This window comes from Pinus tabuliformis, chromosome 6 (genome assembly GCF_031772625.1).
Source record: "Pinus tabuliformis cultivar Carrire ecotype Pingquan chromosome 6, CPIR1, whole genome shotgun sequence".
Lineage (NCBI taxonomy): Eukaryota > Viridiplantae > Streptophyta > Pinopsida > Pinales > Pinaceae > Pinus > Pinus tabuliformis.
In genome coordinates, this window is record NC_142292.1 from 1,236,129,871 (window position 1) to 1,236,151,211 (window position 21,341).

A 21,341-nucleotide genomic window follows, 5' to 3' on the forward strand; every position below is an offset into this window, starting at 1 on the left:
CTTAGACTTGAAACTAGAGACCGCACACACAATGAGTAAAACTTTCTAGCCCCCCCCCGCTCTTCCATAGAATATCCAAATGGAGAGGGCTCGACTTCCAATTGCAATTATCGTTGATAACCTAGTAAGGTTCATTTGGACTTTAGAAACCTCATGAATTCTACGAAGAAACAATTCATTTAAATTGGTTGAACTCACCCATTGAACATACACACACAAATGTTAATAGCATTAATTGGATCATAAGCTTTAAGCAATACCATATAAAATTTAGTTATACTAACTAAACAATCTAGATTTTTATCTATTATATAATTATGATTATTCTCAACATTATCTTGAAAATTTACAATTTTTTATCTAGATCGTGAGAGATTTTTTGGGGTAAATCACATGAAAAACCATTTGTCGAGACGTTTCCAACCAACTAGTGTGGTTCATCGTCAGGAACGCGTAGACAAATGGTTTTTCATGTGATTTACGCCGAAAAATCTCTCACAATCTGGATATGGATCACAGAAGCCTCAACTCTATAATTTTTTATCTATTTAAAAATCTCAAATAGAATGTTTTTATAACTTTGGAAATATGGATCATTTCAGGCACATTAACATGGCTTACTCCTTGTGTTTGTTTGACCCAAGGGTTAAAATTCAATTAGAATAGAGAGAAAGACAATATAAACCAAAAAAAACAATATTGACCCAATTAATATTTATCTTTTATATTATTTTATTTATAAAAACAATGATTTTCTAATAATTATTTTCAAATTTGATTTGCAACGATTTTTTCAAAATATAATATTCACATCACCTTTAATATAATGATGACATTTCCATTCTCTAAAATAAAATAATTTGATATATATATATATATATTCTTCCAAATATACTATTCTTGCGAGAACAAGATGTACTAACCCTTTCTTTTCTTTTCTAATACAAAATGATATCCTAGTTAAGTTAAGGCATAATAACATTACGTTATTCTTTTCAATTTAATAATAAAAAGTAATTGCGTGATTGCGGTGCAAAGTAATTCGTTATGTGGTAATGAGTTAAGGAATCTGGAATGTCATTAACGGCGGTTTGCCTACAAAGTGATTCGCTGCGTTGTATTGATTTAAGGGGCTGTGCTTTAACTCGGCATCACAATTCATAATCAGAATTCATTGGTAGCGATCATAATCAGAATTCAGAATTCATGGGCAGCGATCATAATCAGAATTCATTGGCAGCGATCATAATCAGAATTCATTGGTAGGTGAAGCAGATTTGGGCACATTGGTAGGTGAAGCTGATCCAGCTATTCTTGCAACGTTGAGGCGATAGAATGGAAGTAAGGGGCACACCAGCTACCAGTGGGGTGACGAATCTGGTATTGGTAGGGAAAACCGGGAATGGTAAAAGTGCAACTGGTAATTCCATCGTTGGGCGCAAGGCCTTCAGGTCTCTTTCCGGACCTTTCCCTGTTACAGGAACTTGTCAATTGGAACAAGTGACAACCAAAGAGGGCAGAAAATTGAATGTGATCGATACTCCAGGTGAGTATCTTATTTGTTTATTTATTTATTACTTAATGCGCATGCGCTTCGATTGAACATTTGTATTAATAAAGAGATTTTCGGATTATTTCCTTCTTTTCTTCTTTCTCTCGCTGCGTTTTAATGGTTGAACATTTTCCAACCTTAGAAGGTTCTAGAATTCCTCTTTTGCTTTGATTTGATATCATTTAGACATTGGTAAGAGCAAACGAGAAAGGTTTTTTGGTTTGTGATTTTTTATTTTGGAAGTGGGTCTAGGGATAAAGTTTTTCTCCAATATTGTAGTGGAGCTTTATCACGCTATCAAATTCATTTAGGAGTATGAAGATATCCAACCATGTGGTGTTCTACGTATGGACCATGTAAGGACACTACCAAATGTCACAGATCTAGATTCGAGCAGAGATAAAGGCAATTGATCAAAGTTTTAGCTAGTTGTGATTTTAGGAGTGCACTTATCATCTAGCATCTATTGGTCTCGATGTGCATGCACCATTACCAAATTTGTAGATTTGGATTCTATCAAAGGCAGGACTCATCACAGTTCCATTGTGTTAAACATTTGGGCATCCAAGGGTCAGGCCATGCAAGTGTTTGGTCATTTAAGTATCAAATTCTTAGATCCGGATTCTATCAAAGGCAGGACTCATCATAATTCCATTGGGTTAAATTTCCATTGCATTAAACATTTGGGCCTCCATGGGTCGGGCCATGCAAGTGTTTGGTCGTTTAAGAAAGACCTAGATGCGAGATCTCTAGATCAAGGACTTAGCATAGTTATTAAGACGGAGGTGGACCCCATGCCAAGATATATAGTATATCTAGCTTATCTATGCATCTAGGGGTTGAAGGATGCACAAGTTGTTGGTTAGTTTATAATACGCTGGATACTTGATTCTAGATTGGCACTTGGTTATAGTACATGGTCACACAGTTAGGTAGCATAGCTCCTAGAGCTTACAAAGTTGTGACATAAGGTTAAAACAGTTAAGTGCCTAGTCAAGAGGGAACAATTCCAACCCTAGGTTGCATGAAGCAAAGGGCCCAATGCTCAGTGCTGAATAAAAGCTAAAGAGTGACATTCGGGCATCCAAGATCCGCTTAGTAAAGAGTAAGGTTGTGAAAAAAAAACTAGATATTGGATTTGGTTTCCAATAACATGTTAACCCACGGTATCATTGTATGGTTATATGGAGAAAAAAGCCAAAGAAAAAGGAGCTTAAGTGCTCAAGTGCCATTGATGAATTTGTGGGTTGACAAGCATCAACTTTTTAATACAGTCAAGCAAGAATTTCCATGGGCAAATACCATGGATTGATACCTATACTAAATAAAGGGCCAAAACCATCAAATAATAAGAGAAAAATGGATGAAAGGTAGGCCTAAATGTATGATCAAGTGATGTAATCCCTGAAAACATATAAGAATAATAAAGTAGTTGAGATATGATAACTGTAATTGAGCATCAAATCTGTGTGATGTGATTTGTAGGGTTTAGGGTTGATATGGTCAGCGAGGATGGAAATTCCATTATCAAAGCTCCTCTATTCACTAGAACAAATTATGTGTTTTGGAAGATAAGAATTAGGACTTACCTAATGTCCCTTGGTGAAAATGTATAGGATGTAGTGTTGAATGGATATGAAAAACCAAATGTATTGGTTGATAGAGATGACAAGCTCAAGTTTTCTTATAATGCTAAAGTAATGAATGTAATCTTAAGTGGATGGTATAAATATGAATTTGTTAAATTCATGCATTGCAACACAACCAAGGAGATATAGGATAAGTTGCAAAATTAATATGAAGGCGATAACAAGATAAATAATGTTAGACTCTAAGTTTATAAAATGCAATTTGAATCACTGAAGATGAATGAGGATGAGGACATAGCTAAATTCTTTCTTCATGTAGATGAAATGGTTAAGGCTATAAGAGATGCAAGACCTCAACACAATAACAATGGATCAACTACGTGAAACATTAACTACCTATGAAATGAGAATTGCATAAGGTATATATACATAAAGGGAAACAACCTTTAGAGTTGATAAGAAGATAAAGAAGACTCAAGTTATGGATCTGATGAAGAAGAAGCCAAATTTGTCAAAAGATTAACGAGAGGGTCCGAAAAATACAAAGGTAATTTTCCTTTCAAGTGTTTCAACTGTGGAAAATTTGGTCATTATGCATCTAAATCCCCACATAAGAAATAAAATATGAAAATGATAACAAATAAAAGGATAAGTTTGGGATATTTAAGAAAGAAATAAACTTAAATAAGAAAAGCTTTTATACCCAAGAGTACAACAAGGATGAGGATGAGCAACCTTCTAATGAAGATAGAACAAATGATTTCATTCTCATGCATATAGAAATCCAAGATGAAAGGAAAGATAATTATAAACTAGATGAAGAAGAAGTTGTAGTAGATCTAGAATGAAAATTATTGATTTCCTTATAAGAAATACATAGGATAAGGAAGAAAAACAACAACAAGAAAGGGTTGTTGATGAAATATGAAAAATAAAGGGATGAAAATAGAGACTTACCTCTCCTTCTTCTAAAGGTAGAGCTGGAGGAAGCCAAGAAAATTAAAGACACTTTTTTGGAACAACTAAAAGACAAAGAGAAGGAATATGAGAAGCTATAGGAAGAACTTGTCTCTATTAGGAAGAATTTGGAGAGGCCCAAGCTTATATTAACCAAAATCTAAGATTTGTTAAAGGATATACCAAATTAGACGAAATTTTGAGTGTTTAAAGATGTTCCCTCATAAAAATTTGTCTCGGCTACGAAGGAGAGACAATATCTAAGAAACTTGAAGAAAAAGAACTAATCAGCTTCATTGAAGCATGCAAAGGACATAATGACAATGAAATCCAAGGAAATGATAGCAATCAACAACAAAAAAGAAAAGTAAATGACAACAAGGAAATTAAGGGAAATGATGGTCAAAGTCAACAACAACAAAGAGAAGAAAATTACAAGAAGGAAATAAGAGACATTAATAAAAATCAATGGCAACAAAGGAGGGAAAATTACAACAATTTGAACAACCAAAAAAATCAACGAGAAATAAACATAAGCCTTATCCTCCTCAAAAAGAAATCCATCAAAGAATTGGAAGATCATATCTTCAAAGGAAAAGTTCTCCCAGGTACCAAAATATCTTTTATGGTTATTTATATTCATGTATGAATTTCAGTCATAAGGCTCTAAATTGTAGATCATATTTTAGAAATAATTAGATAAGCTATGAATATTTTCTGTCAACAAGATATAGAGATAACAAATTTGTAAATCTACATAGGAATGAAGAGACAACAATCCCTTTGCTTCTTTATTTGATTATAATGAATGCTATAATTTTCATAAATGTGGATATAAAGAAGGTGATTGTAGAACCAACAAAATCAAATTAGCTCCTCAGATCAAGTAAACACAAGAAGAACCCAAGACATGGAAGAAGAAAAAGGAAAAAAGGAAAGAAGAATGTGGCATTGCCTTATATTCCAAAAACCAAGGTAGCCATTAGAATGTGGAAAATGGTTCCTCGAAACGTATGACTGGTGATAAGAGTAGATTCTTATCACTAAGAGAAGGTAAGACAAATAGTGTTACCTTTTGTTTCTGGGAAAACTAGTGTCTTTTCGATTGACTAGCCCTCTAGGTTTGGCAGCTACCCTAGAAACAACAGTTTAAAGCAATTTGTGATTTCTTCTATGTATAATAGATAAGAGAAAGACAAAGGAACCAACCTGGATCTTCCGCTTAACTCCTTGCTTGATCTCTCTCCCCCTTGATAGAACTTGCAACTCCTCTCCATACTTATCCCGCTTGGAGAGTACCTGTAGAAACACAGTAACAAAGAATCGTCAAAGCATCTTGATCTATTATATCATAATCATTACAGAATCAGAAATATAATGAACATACAATGGCATTCACAAATAATAACATTCACAATTGCACAATTATATGGAAGAAAACTTGAAGAACTTTATTAAATAGAAGGGAGAATTACAACCCAGTTGTCTAATCTAGCATCATCCTCCCAGCATCAAGCCCTTCTTCACCTCATGAAATAGCAAGATCACACCAACAATACAATGCTCTTTCCTCAAACTATCAACACTTACTTACAATTCACAACATTCCAACCTCTGGATCTCTTAGATGAGGGATCCATTTATAGATGTGTGCAAGGGTGTGAGTCATCTCTGGGGTTTGATTAGTGTCATTCCATTTGTTACATTTGGTTTCACAAGATGGGAGATAACTGAAGTTTAGATCTCTTACTCATCCTTGGGCGAATTCAGAGAGGCAAGTATCAGAAGGGAAGTTTCTAGAAGATTCTATGAGCATCCACTTAGCAAATTGTCCCGGACATTTGTCCATCCTCGTTCATCACACCCTATAGAAGGCCTCATCAATATGCATCACACCTAGCTAGTGTAGAAGTCAGTATGCATCGCACCCTGACAGTGGAGCAGTCAGTATAGTCTAGTTTAGGCTAGTTCTAGATGGTTTTTCAGGTGGAACTTTTGGGGAATGATGTAATCAGATGACCATGTTCTTTTAGGGTATGAAACAACTCTTTTAGGGGTTAAAGAGCCCTAGTTTATCGACATATAATATTGGGGTTGAAGTGCCCAAATATGTCTATAACAGTTGCCCCCTAAAGCATGAAGTTGTAAATCTTTGATGTCGGGTGAAATGCTTTAACATGAGGATCTGAGGTTTCGAACTGGAAGGTGACCTGTATAAGATACAATACAATACATCATCAAAATATAATTTTTCATGATCTAGCTAAGGCGGGCATTCCCATGCTCAGCTTTATAAATTCATTTCATGTACATAGAACAGATAATCATCTGCAGTTGCAGACTGGTGATTCTTCAAATGTAGAGTCATCATCCCTGGCTTGGATGACTATCTGGGTAGCTTCTGTGTACATTTGATGTCTTTATATCCCTGAATATATCACAGCCCGGATGGATAAAACTAGATCCAGGGTCTTCAAACTCGTTCAATCCTCGCCCGATGTACAAGTCAATCCATGTGAAAAGATGTTCTGAAGTCGAACATGGAAAGACATCGCCTGATTACCAGCCAATAATGTAAGCTGTCAACAGATGTGAGAGGAATCACCGATAATGATAATGACCCTTAAGGTACTACGGTACAATTCACGTGGTGTGAATATATGATCTGATGTTGAACACCACGCAAAATCTTTCAGTCGAAGGCCATTGATGTCAACCTGTCACCAGAAGTGAGAAACTTGCCATTGAGGCATGCAAGCTTCAAAGCACTAAAAGGGTTGTTTCTAAGTCAACTTCTTGGATAATGAGCTGATGTTGACAAGAAGTGACTCGTCGTAGGAGGGCCTTAATGTATCCCACATCTACAACATGAAATGAAGCAAATGATTTTCTAGAGGTGAAAACGATCTGACGACACAAGGTTCAGGAATGGCGGTCATGAAAAATGGAGGTTGAAGGTATTGCAGTGGATGAGGCATTAACTGGATGGTGAATTCTTAACTGAATGACTTCTCTTGAACATATCGGTGACACTGAGATGGATTGGTAGTGTTAACCTCAAAATTGATGGTGTGAAAGACCAATGGTGAAGTGACCGGTGAACGAAATAACCCAACCCGACTCAATCATGGTGATGGAGTGAAAGTGTCATGTTCAAGAGTGACCTGCTACCATAAAGTTTTCAAGTTTTCTTCCCTTTTTCCCCAGTCATTGCTGACCAGTACCTCTTTATTTTTGTCAAGCTTGAGGAGGATAACATATGCTTGTTCTATAATTTTCCCTTCGGGAAAACCTGTCGCTATGTTTTAACGAGTCTAGTGACAGTGAAACTCGTTCTTGTCTGGGTGGACAAGTTTGTCGCTATTGTTTTAACGAGTTTAACGACAAGGATAACTCGGTCCTTTTCATGTTTAGAGAGTTTGAAAAGGGATGAAAAGGAAACTCCAGCAGTTCTTTTTCATAGGATAATCCCTTAAGTCCAAAAAAGATTAAAATAATACAAAAGGGATGACTTTTCAATCACTTTAACGAGCTGAAAAAGACAAGCGCTAGAAATTTTTCATGAGATAATCTCTCAGGTCCGAAAAAGATTAAAATATACAAGAGGGGTGGCACTTCCAATCACTTTAACAAGCCGAAAAGGCCAATTGCTCGACAATCTTTTCATATTTAACGAGTCTGAAAAGGGTTTAAAGAAGGCTCATTTTTTAGGAACGAGTGGTGTTTAGGGTAGCAACTGGTTCCGGGTAAGCTTGGAACTTCTCAAAAATGGTGATTTCTGGGAAGAGGTTGGCTAATAGGACCACTCGTTGCAGCTGTTCCTCAAAATGGTAAACAACCAAGTGGAAGCGTATGATCAGCCAAAAGAATGGAGGTGATGAGAGGTACACAACCAAGGCTCAAAAGGCTGATAGCATGGCAATCACAAAGTTATTTACTCAAAGATTCATTTTTTAACAAGCTTGAATCCTGGGGGAACTATGCTCGGTGTGGGTTTCATTGTTTTTACAAGCTTGAAACGAACAAACATATGCTTGGCTAAGTTTCTATTTCTACACAAGCTTAAAACTAAAAAGCTAGAAACAACAAAGCTAAAAAAAGCTAGAAAATGACAAAGCTAAAAAGCTAGAAAATGAAAATTGAAAAAAGAAATGAAAAGTTTGCATGCCCCCAGCATGGTGAAAAGGAGAGTCTCCAGTAGCTATATGGAAACTTACTATGGTTATGCAGGATGGTTTCGTCCATAGAGTAGACAAAACACTTCCTTGGCTTCGTCCGCAGAGTAGACAAAGGTGAATGGTGTGTCAGACCAATCACATAACCTATAGGGAAACTTATCTCTATAGGGAAACTTATCTTTTTAGCTGGGTTCATCCGCCAAATAGACAAGGGTGCATGCCCCCTAAGCTTCATTACATTCCCCAGAATACTCGCAGTAATTAGGTGGATGGAATGAAGGTTGAAGAGACAATGTTGATATACAAGGAACATTTAGGGATGATGATCGACTTGGAGCTACGATTGAACCGGGAAATGAAAGCTGGTCAACAGTGACAATTTTTCCTTCATGCAGGAAATACATCACTCAGAAGAGTGTTGAAATGATAGCCTCCATGTTATAAACATAGTCACGTCCAAGGAGTAGATTGTAATCTAACAGTCCTGGGACTACCATCACGTTCAGGTGAACGGTTTTCCTTCCCAAAATTATCGGTAACTTAGGAAGGATCCCTAATGGTTGGCTGGTTCCTTTGTTAAATCCTGACAAATTCTGTGTAACAGGCATAAGCGATGGCGGACCAAGCGCTTTCCAAGCAGTTGAGGAAAGAATACTCACTGATGCCCCTTCATCTATGATAGTGACAGATACAATCATTTTGTAAACTTGTACTACGATCGGAAAGGCACGTAAGATGGAAGGCGAGATCTTGCTAGATGATTCCAATCAAAGGATGTGACTAGACTACTTGGAGGGGGTACCGAATAAACGGTTGAATTATCCCCTTGAGTAGCGGGAACTGGGGGATTTTCCTCCTATTGTGAAGGAACAAGCGGATTGCCCCCAAGTTCTTCTGACTCTGAAGTAACAAAAATAATTTGAACGGTATCATTCTTACTCTCTTCGGGAAGGGTATGATCTTCTGAAGGTAAAACTAGGTCAACTATCACCTCGACCTGTTGACTTTCGTCGAGTACGGACTCAGAAGATTCGCTTTAAGCGATAGGTGCTTCGATCGACTGTTGAGTTAAGTCAGTCGGTTTTTCAACTAGTAAAAGACTTGGGGAGAGTTTCCTGTATCCAGATGTGAGTCGCTGTGGTGAAGCAGGACGGTTATCCAAGAATCTTTTGGCTTGATCCAAAAAGGGACAATGGTGAAGGGTATGGTCTCCTTCACATAACCTACATGGAACTTTGACCTTTCCTTTCTGTCCATGAATTTCATTATTGCTAGTTGATGGTGTACTATCAACATGATCACTAGAGGTTGATGACACCTGATGGTGCAAACAGGGAGACCATTCTCTCAAGATCTGAGGAAGGCAAGGACAATCTCGATGAAAATGGTCTCCTTTGCAAATTATGCAAGGGAATCTGGGTTTAGGAGATCTAATGTGCGGATTTTCACCAGATGATTCATGGTTGCCCCCTTGTTGAATTAGCTTCTTCTTCTTCTTCTCCTTCCCTTTCTTCTTCTTCTTAGCAACCTAGTTGCTAGCATCACTATTTCCACCAAGCGAAGAGGAAGAAGGCGAGGGAGAAACAAACGAAGAAGAAGGTGAAGGGTCAACTTCAGTATCAACTGGATGTTGATTCGATTGTGGAGGAATCATGGTATTTTGAACCATAGAGGTTGAGAAAAGTCATACTGGTAGGCCAATTGTAAGTCCTGGAAGGGACAATGTGGCCATATGAGGAGCACCAATATTTGACCAAGAAGTAAAAGGACTAGGATTCCCCTCAGAAGGGATTCCTTGATTGGTGGATTCCATTATCTCAACCTAAGATCAACGAAGGAATAGGGCTGTTATTCTGAATTTAATAAATTTTAATGACGCTTTGACACAACTTTGCTTTTTTCAATTTTTAAGAGTCGAGAAAAAGCTAAAGATGACTCTAGTCCCCTTCAATTTTTAATGAGCCTGAAGTGACAAGTGCTCAGATGGAACTTTTCTTTTAAAGAGTCGAAAAGGAATGAAAGTGACTACTCTGGAAATCTAGACAGAGGGATTACCAAACCAATAGAAAAACTGCAAAATACACCTTGCTGATAAATTAAAGAGAAATTACCAAGGACTTATGTATGGCAGTCAATCTTCCCGAATGTTGTGTTCAATGCATTGCGATCAATAGGGCACAGACTCGGCTTCCTATGGATAAAGGATATAATCCTATTGTGGTCTCCCAATATATACTCAACGGTACGGGGAGGAGAAGTCCGTGCTAGCACTTGTCGTATCAAGGAGGAGGAATCACCCAACCTTCAATGAAAATGATAGTTACTAGATTTTACGACGCTGGAACATGTCTCTAGCCTAGACCTCTAGATGTGTTGCGTTAAGTTCCAAAGCGTTGTTAAGTTCATTGAAATTTATTTTAGAGTTGATCTTGTTTAAAGTTTTCCTTTCAATGGTTCACCGCGCGATGTTGATTGGAAATTCCTAAAAATGCAATCTACAATGATAAACAATCGTTGTTTATTTTGAGCAATGAAAATCCTAGCTACTAGGGAAAGAAGATTACAATTTCTTTCAAACAAAGAGAAAAGAGCACACACTAGTGCATTTTCCTAAATCATATTTCGCACACAAACTAAATGCAAATGCAAATGCATGTATTTGTTTTTCATTCTCTTTAATGTGAAAAATGCCAAAAAAGAAAACTAAATGCAACAAAGATCTGAAATATTTCTTTCAAAGCGACATTTTCGACAATTTCTTCTTCAAAAGAGAAAGGAAGACTAAACGACACTTTTCAATTTCAAATAGAAAATGCTAACTAAATGCAACAAAGATCTGAAATATTTCTTTCAAAGCGACATTTTCGACAATTTCTTCTTCAAAAGAGAAAGGAAGACTAAACGACACTTTTCAATTTCGAATAGAAAATGCTTTCGAGACTTCAAATATCAACAAATCAAATCAAGTACACGACAGAAAGTTCAATCCACTATCCAGGGAAGGAAGACTCATTGACACTTCTCTTTTTGACACAAAACGACAGTTATGACACTTTTTGTACCAAAATGACAGATTGATTTAAGCAACTTTTCGACAAAGGATTGTAAATGATGGACAAATACATAAAACATTTACTAATCCTAATCAGTGGAGGCTGATCTATGTGATGTAAGAAGGTTTCAGTATGGAGGCACTGTTCATAAGCAGCAAATCAACTAAACAGAACTAAAAACAAGGACAAAAACCCCAAATTTCAAGAATGGAAATAGGTTCAGTCAGTCATCACACCTGGGCTTCATAGAAACAGGGATGCATTGCACTTGCTACACTCGAGAAGTACGATTCATACTGGTTCATAGTGACAGACAATGCGATGGGCCAGGGAGCGCAACTGAAATGGGTTTTGGCTCAAAATTGCGGCTGATTTCAATGAGTTAAGCTGAGCTATGATGGACAGTAAAGAGAAAAGTATAGAGGAACGATCTTGAGAGGTTACTGAGCTACCAAAAGGGCATCTAGGATTCTTGTAAGTCAAATGTTTAATTCATAAACTAAACCGGAGATTGACTGAAAGAGCATTCATCTACTATGAAATTGCAAAGCAAGAGCAGTTCGAAGGCTACCTGGCTAACTTCAGGGTATGTCTATAGTTTATAAAACAAACAATAACAACAAACAAACATCTATTCGATCCCCAGCGGAGTCGCCAATTTGTTTCTGGGAAAACTAGTGTCTTTTCGATCGACTAGCCCTCTAGGTTTGGCAGCTACCCTAGAAACAACAGTTTAAAGCAATTCGTGATTTCTTCTATGTATAATAGATAAGAGAAAGACAAAGGAACCAACCTGGATCTTTCAATTAACTCCTTGCTTAATCTCTCTCCCCCTTGATAGACCTTGCAACTCCTCTTCGTACTTATCCCGCTTGGAGAGTACCTGTAGGAACACAGTAACAAAGAACCGTCAAAGCATCTTGATCTATTATATCATAATCATTACGGAATCAGAAATATAATGAACATACAATGGCATTCACGAATAATAACATTCACAATTGCACAGTTATATGGAAGAAAACTAGAAGAAATTTATTAAATAGAAGGGAGAATTACAACCCAGTTGTCTGATCCAGCATCATCCTCCCAGGATCAAGCCCTTCTTCACCTCATGAAATAGAAAGATCACACCAACAATACAATGCTCTTTCCTCAAACTATCAGCACTTACTTACAATTCAAAATATTCCAAACCAAAGATTCTGGGTTCGATCCCCAGCGGAGTCGCCAATTTGTTTATGGGAAAACTAGTGTGTTTTCAATCGACTAGCCCTCTAGGTTTGACAGCTACCCTAGAAAAAACAATTTAAAGTAATTCGTGATTTCTTCTATGTATAATAGATAAGAGAAAGACAAAGGAACCAACTGGATCTTTCTCTTAACTCCTTGAGTGATCTCTCTCCTCCTTAACAGAGCTTGCAACTCCTCTCTGTACTTATCCTGCTTGGAGAGTACCTGTATGAACACAGTAACAAAGAACCGTCAAAGCATATTGATCTATTACATCATAATCATTACGGAATCAGAAATATAATGAACATACAATGGCATTCACGAATAATAACATTCACAATTGCACAGTTATATGGAAGAAAACTCGAAGAACTTTATTAAACAGAAGGGAGAATTACAACCCAGTTGTTTGATCCAGCATCATCCTCCCAGCATCAAGCCCTTCTTCACCTCATGAAATGGCAAGATCACACCAACAATACAATGCTCTTTCCCCAAACTATCAACACTTACTTACAATTCACAACATTCCAACCTCTGGATCTTTTAGATGAGGGATCCATTTATAGATGTGTGCAAGGGTGTGAGTCATCTCTAGGGTTTGATTAGTGTCATTCCACTTGTTACATTTGGTTCCACAAGAGGGGAGATAACTGAAGTTTAGATCTCTTACTCATCCTTGGGCAGATTCAGAGAGGCAAGTGTCAGAAGGGAAGTTTCTAGAAGATTCTATGAGCATCCACTTAGCAAATTGTCTCGGACATTTGTCCATCCTTGCTCATCGCACCCTATAGAAGACCTCATCAATATGCATCACACCTTGCTAGTGTAGAAGTTAGGATGCATCGCACCCTGACAGTGGAGCAGTCAGTATGGTCTAGTTTAGGCCAATTCTAGATGTTTTTTCAGGTGGAACTTTTGGGGATGATGTAATCAGATGACCATGTTCTTTTAGGGTATGAAACAACTCTTTTAGGGGTTAAAGAGCCCTAGTTTATCGACATATAAGATTGGGGTTGAAGTGCCCAAATATGTCTATAACACCTTTGGTAATGATGCTCCCAACAAGATTATGGGAAAAGGCACATTTGGCATGGACAATGGAAGAGGAAAAGCTAAGAATTTTCTTTCTAGGGATGGATTCAAACACAATTTGTTAAGTGTGAGTCAGATTTGTGATTAGGGGTATGCTTTTACTTTTCACTCCAAAGTTTGTGAGATAAAGACAACAAACATAGGGAAGGTCAGTAGCAAATTTTGTGAGAACTTTGAATAATGTGTACATACTCAATGAGAAAAATGAGAATTGTTATTTGAGGAAACTTGATGAGAGTTGGTTGTGACATAAGGTTGAGACACTTAAAATTTGATCATATAGTGAAACTTAACAAAAAACAAGGTGTAAACGTCTTACCAAAGATTTCATATCCAAGCAATACAATTTGCAAATCATGTCAAATTGGTAAACAAATTCGAGTACCATTCAAGAATAAGGAAAACACATCAACTAGGGTCTACAACTGGTTCATACAAACTTATGTTGGCCTTCAAGAATTGAAACATTATGTAGAGAATGATATTTTATGTTGATTATTGATAATTATATGCGATATACTCGGGTTGCATTTTTTAAAGAGAAATATAGTGTTTGACAAGTTCAAATTCTTCGAAACCCTAGCTAAAAATAAAACTGATTTTAAATTGAAATGACTAAGGTTTGATAGAGGTGGGGAGTTTACCTCAAGAGAGTGTGATGATTTTTGTGAAGAACATGGAATAATAAGACATTTCTTAATTGGAAACGCCCCACGGAAAAATGGTGTGGTGGATGTTAGAAACTAGGACAATATTGAGAGGGGGGTGAATCAGTATTGTGAGAATTTTAAACTTTCTTTCAAAAATTAAAGAATACTAGAAACACCAAGAATCTCTTTAACAAAAATTCAAGTAGGAATCAACACAAGAATCTTGTATGCAACACATAAAGACTTCAAACTTCTTTTCAATTACTTTAACAAAGGTAAGCTTCAACTTGATTTTACAATGTTCTCTCACTCCGCCCAGAAGAAATCTACTACTCCCTAATTTATTAGCTACTACTGAAAGGAGCTACTACCCCTGGTTTGTTAGCTACTATTGAAAGAAGCTCCAACCTGTGATTGTTTACTAACCACTACTTGAAGGAGCTACAACCCCTAATTTGCAAGTTTCCACTTACTTGACCTCCTTGATTCATATTTCATTCCATTTTCAAACTCAGATCATGAAGGTTACTCCTTTTCATAAAACCAAAACAATTTCACCTCAAAATCACACCATAATCACCACAAAATCACCTTCAACAATCTAGGAATATTGATCAATTCACCACACACACCAACAACAATAACAACCTTCTTACTAATTCAATTCTACTTATAAAGAATTAGAGCTTATATTTTTAGATTTAGAACTTTAGTTAAGTTCAACTCCTCACCATGCATGTATTTTTAATTTTGTTTATATACTACTTCTATTAAGTTTTCTTGATGTGTTCATGAAGTCTTCATACTCCGATCTACTTGTTATGAGGTCAAAAACTGAATTTAATTGCTAATTTCCTCAGTTTTGGAATTTTTTTACAAGATTTAGCTAAGGTTGTATCTGTAGTTCTAAAACTGGCGAACTGCCAGCTTTGGCCAGAACTGCCAAATATGTCGCCAAATTTCTCCATGCCACCAAAACAACCGCCAACTCATTCATGTGATTTATCCAAGCTTTTAGAAATCTTCCAGTAATGGTGGAATCCACCAAATATGGCACAAAATGACAAATATGTTGTTGACTCGTTCATGTTAGGCCTATGGTATGAAAGTGTTTGCATATAACGAAGTCTCAGAGCGTGCCTTTAGCCATTGACCATGTTTCCATGGAAATAAAAATTAACACTACAATGTAAATCATCGGGGTCAATCCTTCGTTATTACGTGTCCTGTGGCGTCGTCCCACCTGCTTACTTGCACCACTATGATTGTTTTTCCACTCACCAACCTGTATGTCACCATGTCCTAGTGCTCTATCACCCCAGTGAGTTGTATCCATTTAAGCCACTTGCATGAACATATAATTTAATATTTTGTCCTTAAAATGGCTCCAAATCCTTTACTCTTTGACCAATCTTCTTGCAACCACTTGAGTTGTGCCACTCCTTTAACATTAATGCCAACATATTTTCAGCATTCTCTCCCTTTAGCATTGATGGAAACACAAAAAACACTACTATCAATCACCAAATTAATTCAATTACAAAAGAAAGAAATGACACATGGCAACACTTGTAATGTGAGTATTTCTTCCTTACTTGCCTTAATCTCCCCAAATTTTCACATTATAATTAAGCAATGTTTTTCTTACTTCTCTCCCCCTTTGTTTACTTCTCCTCCTTTGACATTGATGGAAAAGAAAATAATATGCTCCCCTTGTAACCAATCTCCTCCTATCTTACTGATCCTATGGACGTGGCAGCGCCCTTTTAATATCTTGAGTGCTTATCAATTGTCTTTCTTGCTCTTGGAGAAGATTTAGTGGTGGGAGGTAAGTGGAACTACTCCCAATCTTTGCCTTAAGTACTCAAAGTGATCTCTTGGGAGAGGATTGGAGAATATATCAACTACCTACTGTTTTGTAGGTACATACTCCAACTTGACAATCTAATTTGCAACTTGTTCCCATAGGAAATGGTAGTTGATTAGAATGTGTTTTGTCTTGGAGTGAAAAACATGGTTCTTGGACATGTTGATTACACTTGTGTTATCATAGATGATTGGTATTGGCTGATCATATATTACTTTCACATCTTGTAAAGTATACTTCATCCATAATAGAAGAGTGTAACAAGAAGTTGTTTCTATATATTTTTCTCTAGTAGTAGAGAGAGAAATTCATGAAGCTTGCTTCTTGCTCAACCATGAAACAAGACATTCACCAAGAAAGAAAGCACCACCACTAGTTCTTTTATGGTCATCCATATCACTTGCCCAATTAGCAACAGTAAAATCAATTATTGAAAATTATTTACCTCTTGGGTGTAGAAATTCCTTGTAGATTCAAACTGCTAATTGTAATTTACTAAAACAATAGACTTGAATCTACTCTACTCATCAACAGAAACAATTAAATGACTTTGAATTCATGAAGAATAAAAGAATGAGAATTAAATCAACACATTACACAATGATTTCCTAGGGAAATCCATAGCTAAAAACCCCTACTATCTGTATATTGCATTAGTAAAAAAATATGAGAAGATTACAAGGCTTTTCTGAAGCTCGAGCAACCTTTGCACTATCTCTATCTGTCTTACAACTTCCTAGACAATCACAGGCCAATACTTAACCAAATTTATGCTTTCCCGAGTCCCTATTTTCTTGCGTTGTTTCATTGGGAATTAGCCGATATTAATTAGGGAAATTCCTCAATTGGAATTGTGAAATCCTCATAGGCCTTCCTATGACTGCATGCACCATCTATACAATTCAGGTGATTATACAATTGATAGTACATTGTCCCTGAAGTCCAATATCAATTGGGTAACTCTCATATTTGACATGCATGAGTTATTTATGAGTGAATCATTAGTTAATTGGTTGAACACATGAACTAGCACCCCACTATTTGACCTCCTAGTAGTTCCTCCATTAGTTGGAACTAGTTTAACTGACTTTAACTTAGTTAAACTGAATTAATTAATTACAACTCAAAACAAACTGAACTAGGGCTTCTATAATGGAGGAGATACTCTACATGACTCTAGTTAGACCCTCAACTCGAATTAACTGAGCCAACTAAGTCAATTTAACCTAGTTAACTCGTATAAGTTGTCTTGTGATGTGGAATTACAATTTTATTCCTAATTTAATTCAAAGACAAAATTAAATTAGGATTTTCTTGTTGCATTTTCAACACTCCCCCTCAACAAGAAAGGGATTATCAGATACCCCAGTCCTACCTCTATGGAACTTGAATTTATCTCTTGACAGTTCCTTAGTCATGATGTCTACATTCTATTCCTCTGTAGTAATTTACTCCAACAACATGATTCTCCTATGAACACAATATCGTAGATGGTGATACCAGATGTCGACATCCTTAGACTAATCATGAAAAACTGGATTCTCAGAGAGTTTGATACAACTCTGGTTGTCACAGTAAGTCATTGTAGGATACATCTGCTAACCAAATAACCCAACAAGGATATTCCTCATCTAGATAGCCTCACAAGCTACTTGACTAACATCAATGTACTCTTCTTCTGTCGAATTGAGTGCAATTGCTTTCTACTTCCTGTTGTACCAAGAAACTATTGTTGACCCAATACTAAAGATTCCCCCTAATGTGCTCTTCTTGTCGGATGGAATCTCTACCCAATCTGCATCTGTGAAGCCTTGCAACTTCACTCCCTCTATCCTTTTGTACCAAAGACCAAACTGAATGGTGCCTCTGAGGTATCTCAACACTTGTTTAGATTCCTTCCAATAAGTTTTGTTGGCTTAACCATTTCTTGACTAAGATGGTTAACTACAAAACATATGTCTGGTCATGTGTTCACCAAATACATAAGTGAACCCACAAGCTTCGTGTAAATAGCAGCCTCCACTATGTCACCTGAAGTATCATATTCCTTCCTCTAATTCCCTGCTAAAGGAGTCTCCATGTGTTTTCTACTCTACATGTGGAACTTCTTCAGTATCTCGTTGGAATATTTTCCCTGAGAGACAAACAGTTCCTCATCTCCTTTCCATGCTTCCATACCAAGAAAATAATGCATGAGCCCCAAGTCCTTCATCTCCAATTCTCATGCAAGATCTTCTTTGCAAGATTTTACCAACTTATCATCACCTGTTAGAATTAAATCATCGACATATAATACTATAATCAATAATTTACCTCAACCAAAATGTTTGGTCAAGCCCAACTTGGTGACATATCTTTCAATCATGGTGTACCAAGCATGGGGTGCTTGTTTCAGTCCATACAAAGCTCGCTTGAATTTGCATACATGCGACTCTCTGTTGAAGGTCTCAAATCCTTCTGGCTTCTCAATGTACACCTCTTTCTCAATCACTCCATTGAGGAATGTTGGCTTCACATCCATCTAATGTATCTTCCATCCCATCTACTCTAAAAGTGCTAGAATAGATATGATTGAAGAGTACCTTGCTACTAGAGAAAATATCTTCTTGTAATCAATTCCCTCCACCTGAGAGAACCCCCTGGCCAAACATTTGGCATTGTGTTTCTCCACACTCCCATCTATTTCTTGATTTACCATGTAAAGCCATTTGGAACTCACCATTGACGTGTTTGCTAGCCTTGGGACCACTTCCCAAACACTATTTCTAATAATGGAGTCATACTCCTCTACCATGGCATCAACCCATACTGGTTTTTGCACTACTTCCTTGAATGAGGATGGCTCAATCTCAATACTCTAGCTCATTAGAACCATGTAGCCAGTGTACCGATCTGGTGACCTCCTCTACTTCCATTTTGATGTGGGTGCTCCCACATTCTCTCTAACATCATGTATCAATCTGTCAACCTCTCTAGTGTGCTTCCTTCCATCTCTGGAAGTCTCTACATGAGTGGGTGATTCCACTCTCTGCTCCTCTACATGTGGTTGCTCCGCATCATCTTGGGGTTCTTCCTTTGGAGCCAAAAGTTCCTCATCTGCATGTAACTGAATCTCCCTCTCAAGGGAACATCTCATGGCCTTCTCTTCATTGAACTTCACGTCTCTATGAACCACTGTCATTTTGTGAGATGGCAGGTACACCCGATAGTTGTGAGGTGTATTAGTACACCCCACAAATATGCCCAGCTCAGCTATTAGCTCTAGATTTTTCCTTGCATCCTTGGTAACATGACAATAAATTGATGAACCAAAGATCCTGAAGTGTTCCACATCTGGTTTCTTACCTGAAAAATCTTCTTCTGGTGCACTCATCCAAGAATTTGATGAGGACTCCTGTTCTGCACATATACAGTTGTGTTGCATGTTTCAGCCCATGAGTACAATGGTAGGCCCTGATCATGTAACATCACCCGTGCATATCCCACAATACTTTTGTTCTTCCTTTCAGCCACCCCATTCGATTGTGGCTTATGGGGTTTTATTAACTCCCGTCAAATGCCTTCTGATGCATAAAAGTTATTGGATTCATTCGACACATATTCTCCATCATTATCGCTCCTAAGATCCTTCACTTTCCTTCTACCGTATTTCTCAACAAGTGATTTAAATTCAAAAAAGTTAGAGAACGTCTGATATTGCTTTTACATGAATAAAATCCAGCACTTACATGAGAAATCATCTATAAATATTACGTAATACTTGTTCTTGCTTGTGGATGTTGTCAAAAATGGTCCATACACATTTAAGTGAACTCTTTCAAGGATCACTTTTGCTTGACTATCCTTATCATGAAACGTGGCTTTGGTGTACTTCCCCAATGTACACCATTTTCATGTATCTCTCTGCTTTAGCGTACCCTTGGGAAGTCCTGTAGAAATATGTTGCATTATCTTCAAAGCTCTATGGTGGAAGTGACCCAATCATCTATGCCACAATTTACCGATATCTTAGCTCTGCATCTTCTCTGATTTTGTGCTCAAGGCAACACAATATTCTACATCCAATTTGTAGAGGTTCTTCACCTGAACCCTGATCTGCTTCACTTGTCTTGAGGCTATGTGATGAAGGAAAACCTTTCCTTTTCTAAAGATCACATCATAGCCACGATCCTCCAACATAGCAACTGAAATCAAATTCTTCTTCAGACCTGGAACATACATGACATCCTTTAATGTGAGAGGAGAACCAAACTCCCTATTAAAAGTAACAGTACCAATGTCAATTGCGCTATACCTTCCATCATATCCCATTTCAATGTGCATTTGGAGCTCCTCCTCCTCTAAGTCACTGAAGAATTATTTGTTTCCATTCATATGGAATGAGGCTCAACTATCGAGATACCACACACTACCCATCATTGATGTCAACATGTAAGCAATGAGGGTGCAATACAACTCGAACTGTGAAGTAAGATATTCACCTTCTACTCCTCCTGAAGGATTTTTTTTGGCCTTCTTGTGCAGTCACTTCATGGCATAGTGTACTAGCTCGTGATAGTGAAAAAATTTAATCTTCGACAAGTCCTTCTTCTTGCCACATTGACTAGAATTTGATTTGGAATGGATTGACTTCCCTTTCCCTTTCTTTACCTTTCCATCTAAGGCACAGTTCTCCTCAATCATCATTCTTGGATGAGGATCCATCTCTGGTGTTCCACCTAATCTCTTCTTGCACCAAGTCGGTCCGCAAACACTCCCACTTTGGTAGCTTCAACCTCCCGTTTATCGAATCTTGGTAGCTATGCCAACTCTTGGGAAGGCCTAGAAGTGTTAGGCTGACCAAATCATCTTCAAAAACTATAACACCAACACTTCCAAGCTCATCCCGACATTCGGTGAACTTGGTCAAGTACTTTGGTATTGTGTCGCCCTTCTCCATCTTTATTTTCATGAGATTGTCCTTTAGTGCCATCTTCCCATGGTCACTGTTGTTCTGGAACAGGTCTGTCAAGGCCTTCCACATTTCATATGGATTTTCCTTCTCATGGAGGTTTGAGACAATATGATCTCGAACTCCTAGTATGACCCTTCTCGCCTTTGCAACACATTTCCTCCACTCTACCAGATCTTGAGCATCAATTGTTGGAGGCTTAGGAACATTTTT

General features: G+C 37.4%; 1 protein-coding gene across 2 annotated transcripts in view; it reads left to right on the forward strand.

The window, feature by feature from the left end:
- Positions 1-1,129: 1,129 nt before the first annotated feature.
- LOC149263156 (immune-associated nucleotide-binding protein 1-like) overlaps positions 1,130-21,341 on the forward strand; it is an 83,186-nt gene continuing 62,974 nt past the window's right edge. For both annotated transcript variants that reach the window (XM_089387256.1, XM_089387253.1), the window contains exon 1: positions 1,130-1,546. In XM_089387256.1, coding sequence (XP_089243382.1) covers positions 1,336-1,546 — 211 coding nt within the window. In that variant the 5' untranslated portion in view covers positions 1,130-1,335. The remainder of the gene's footprint in view (positions 1,547-21,341) is intronic.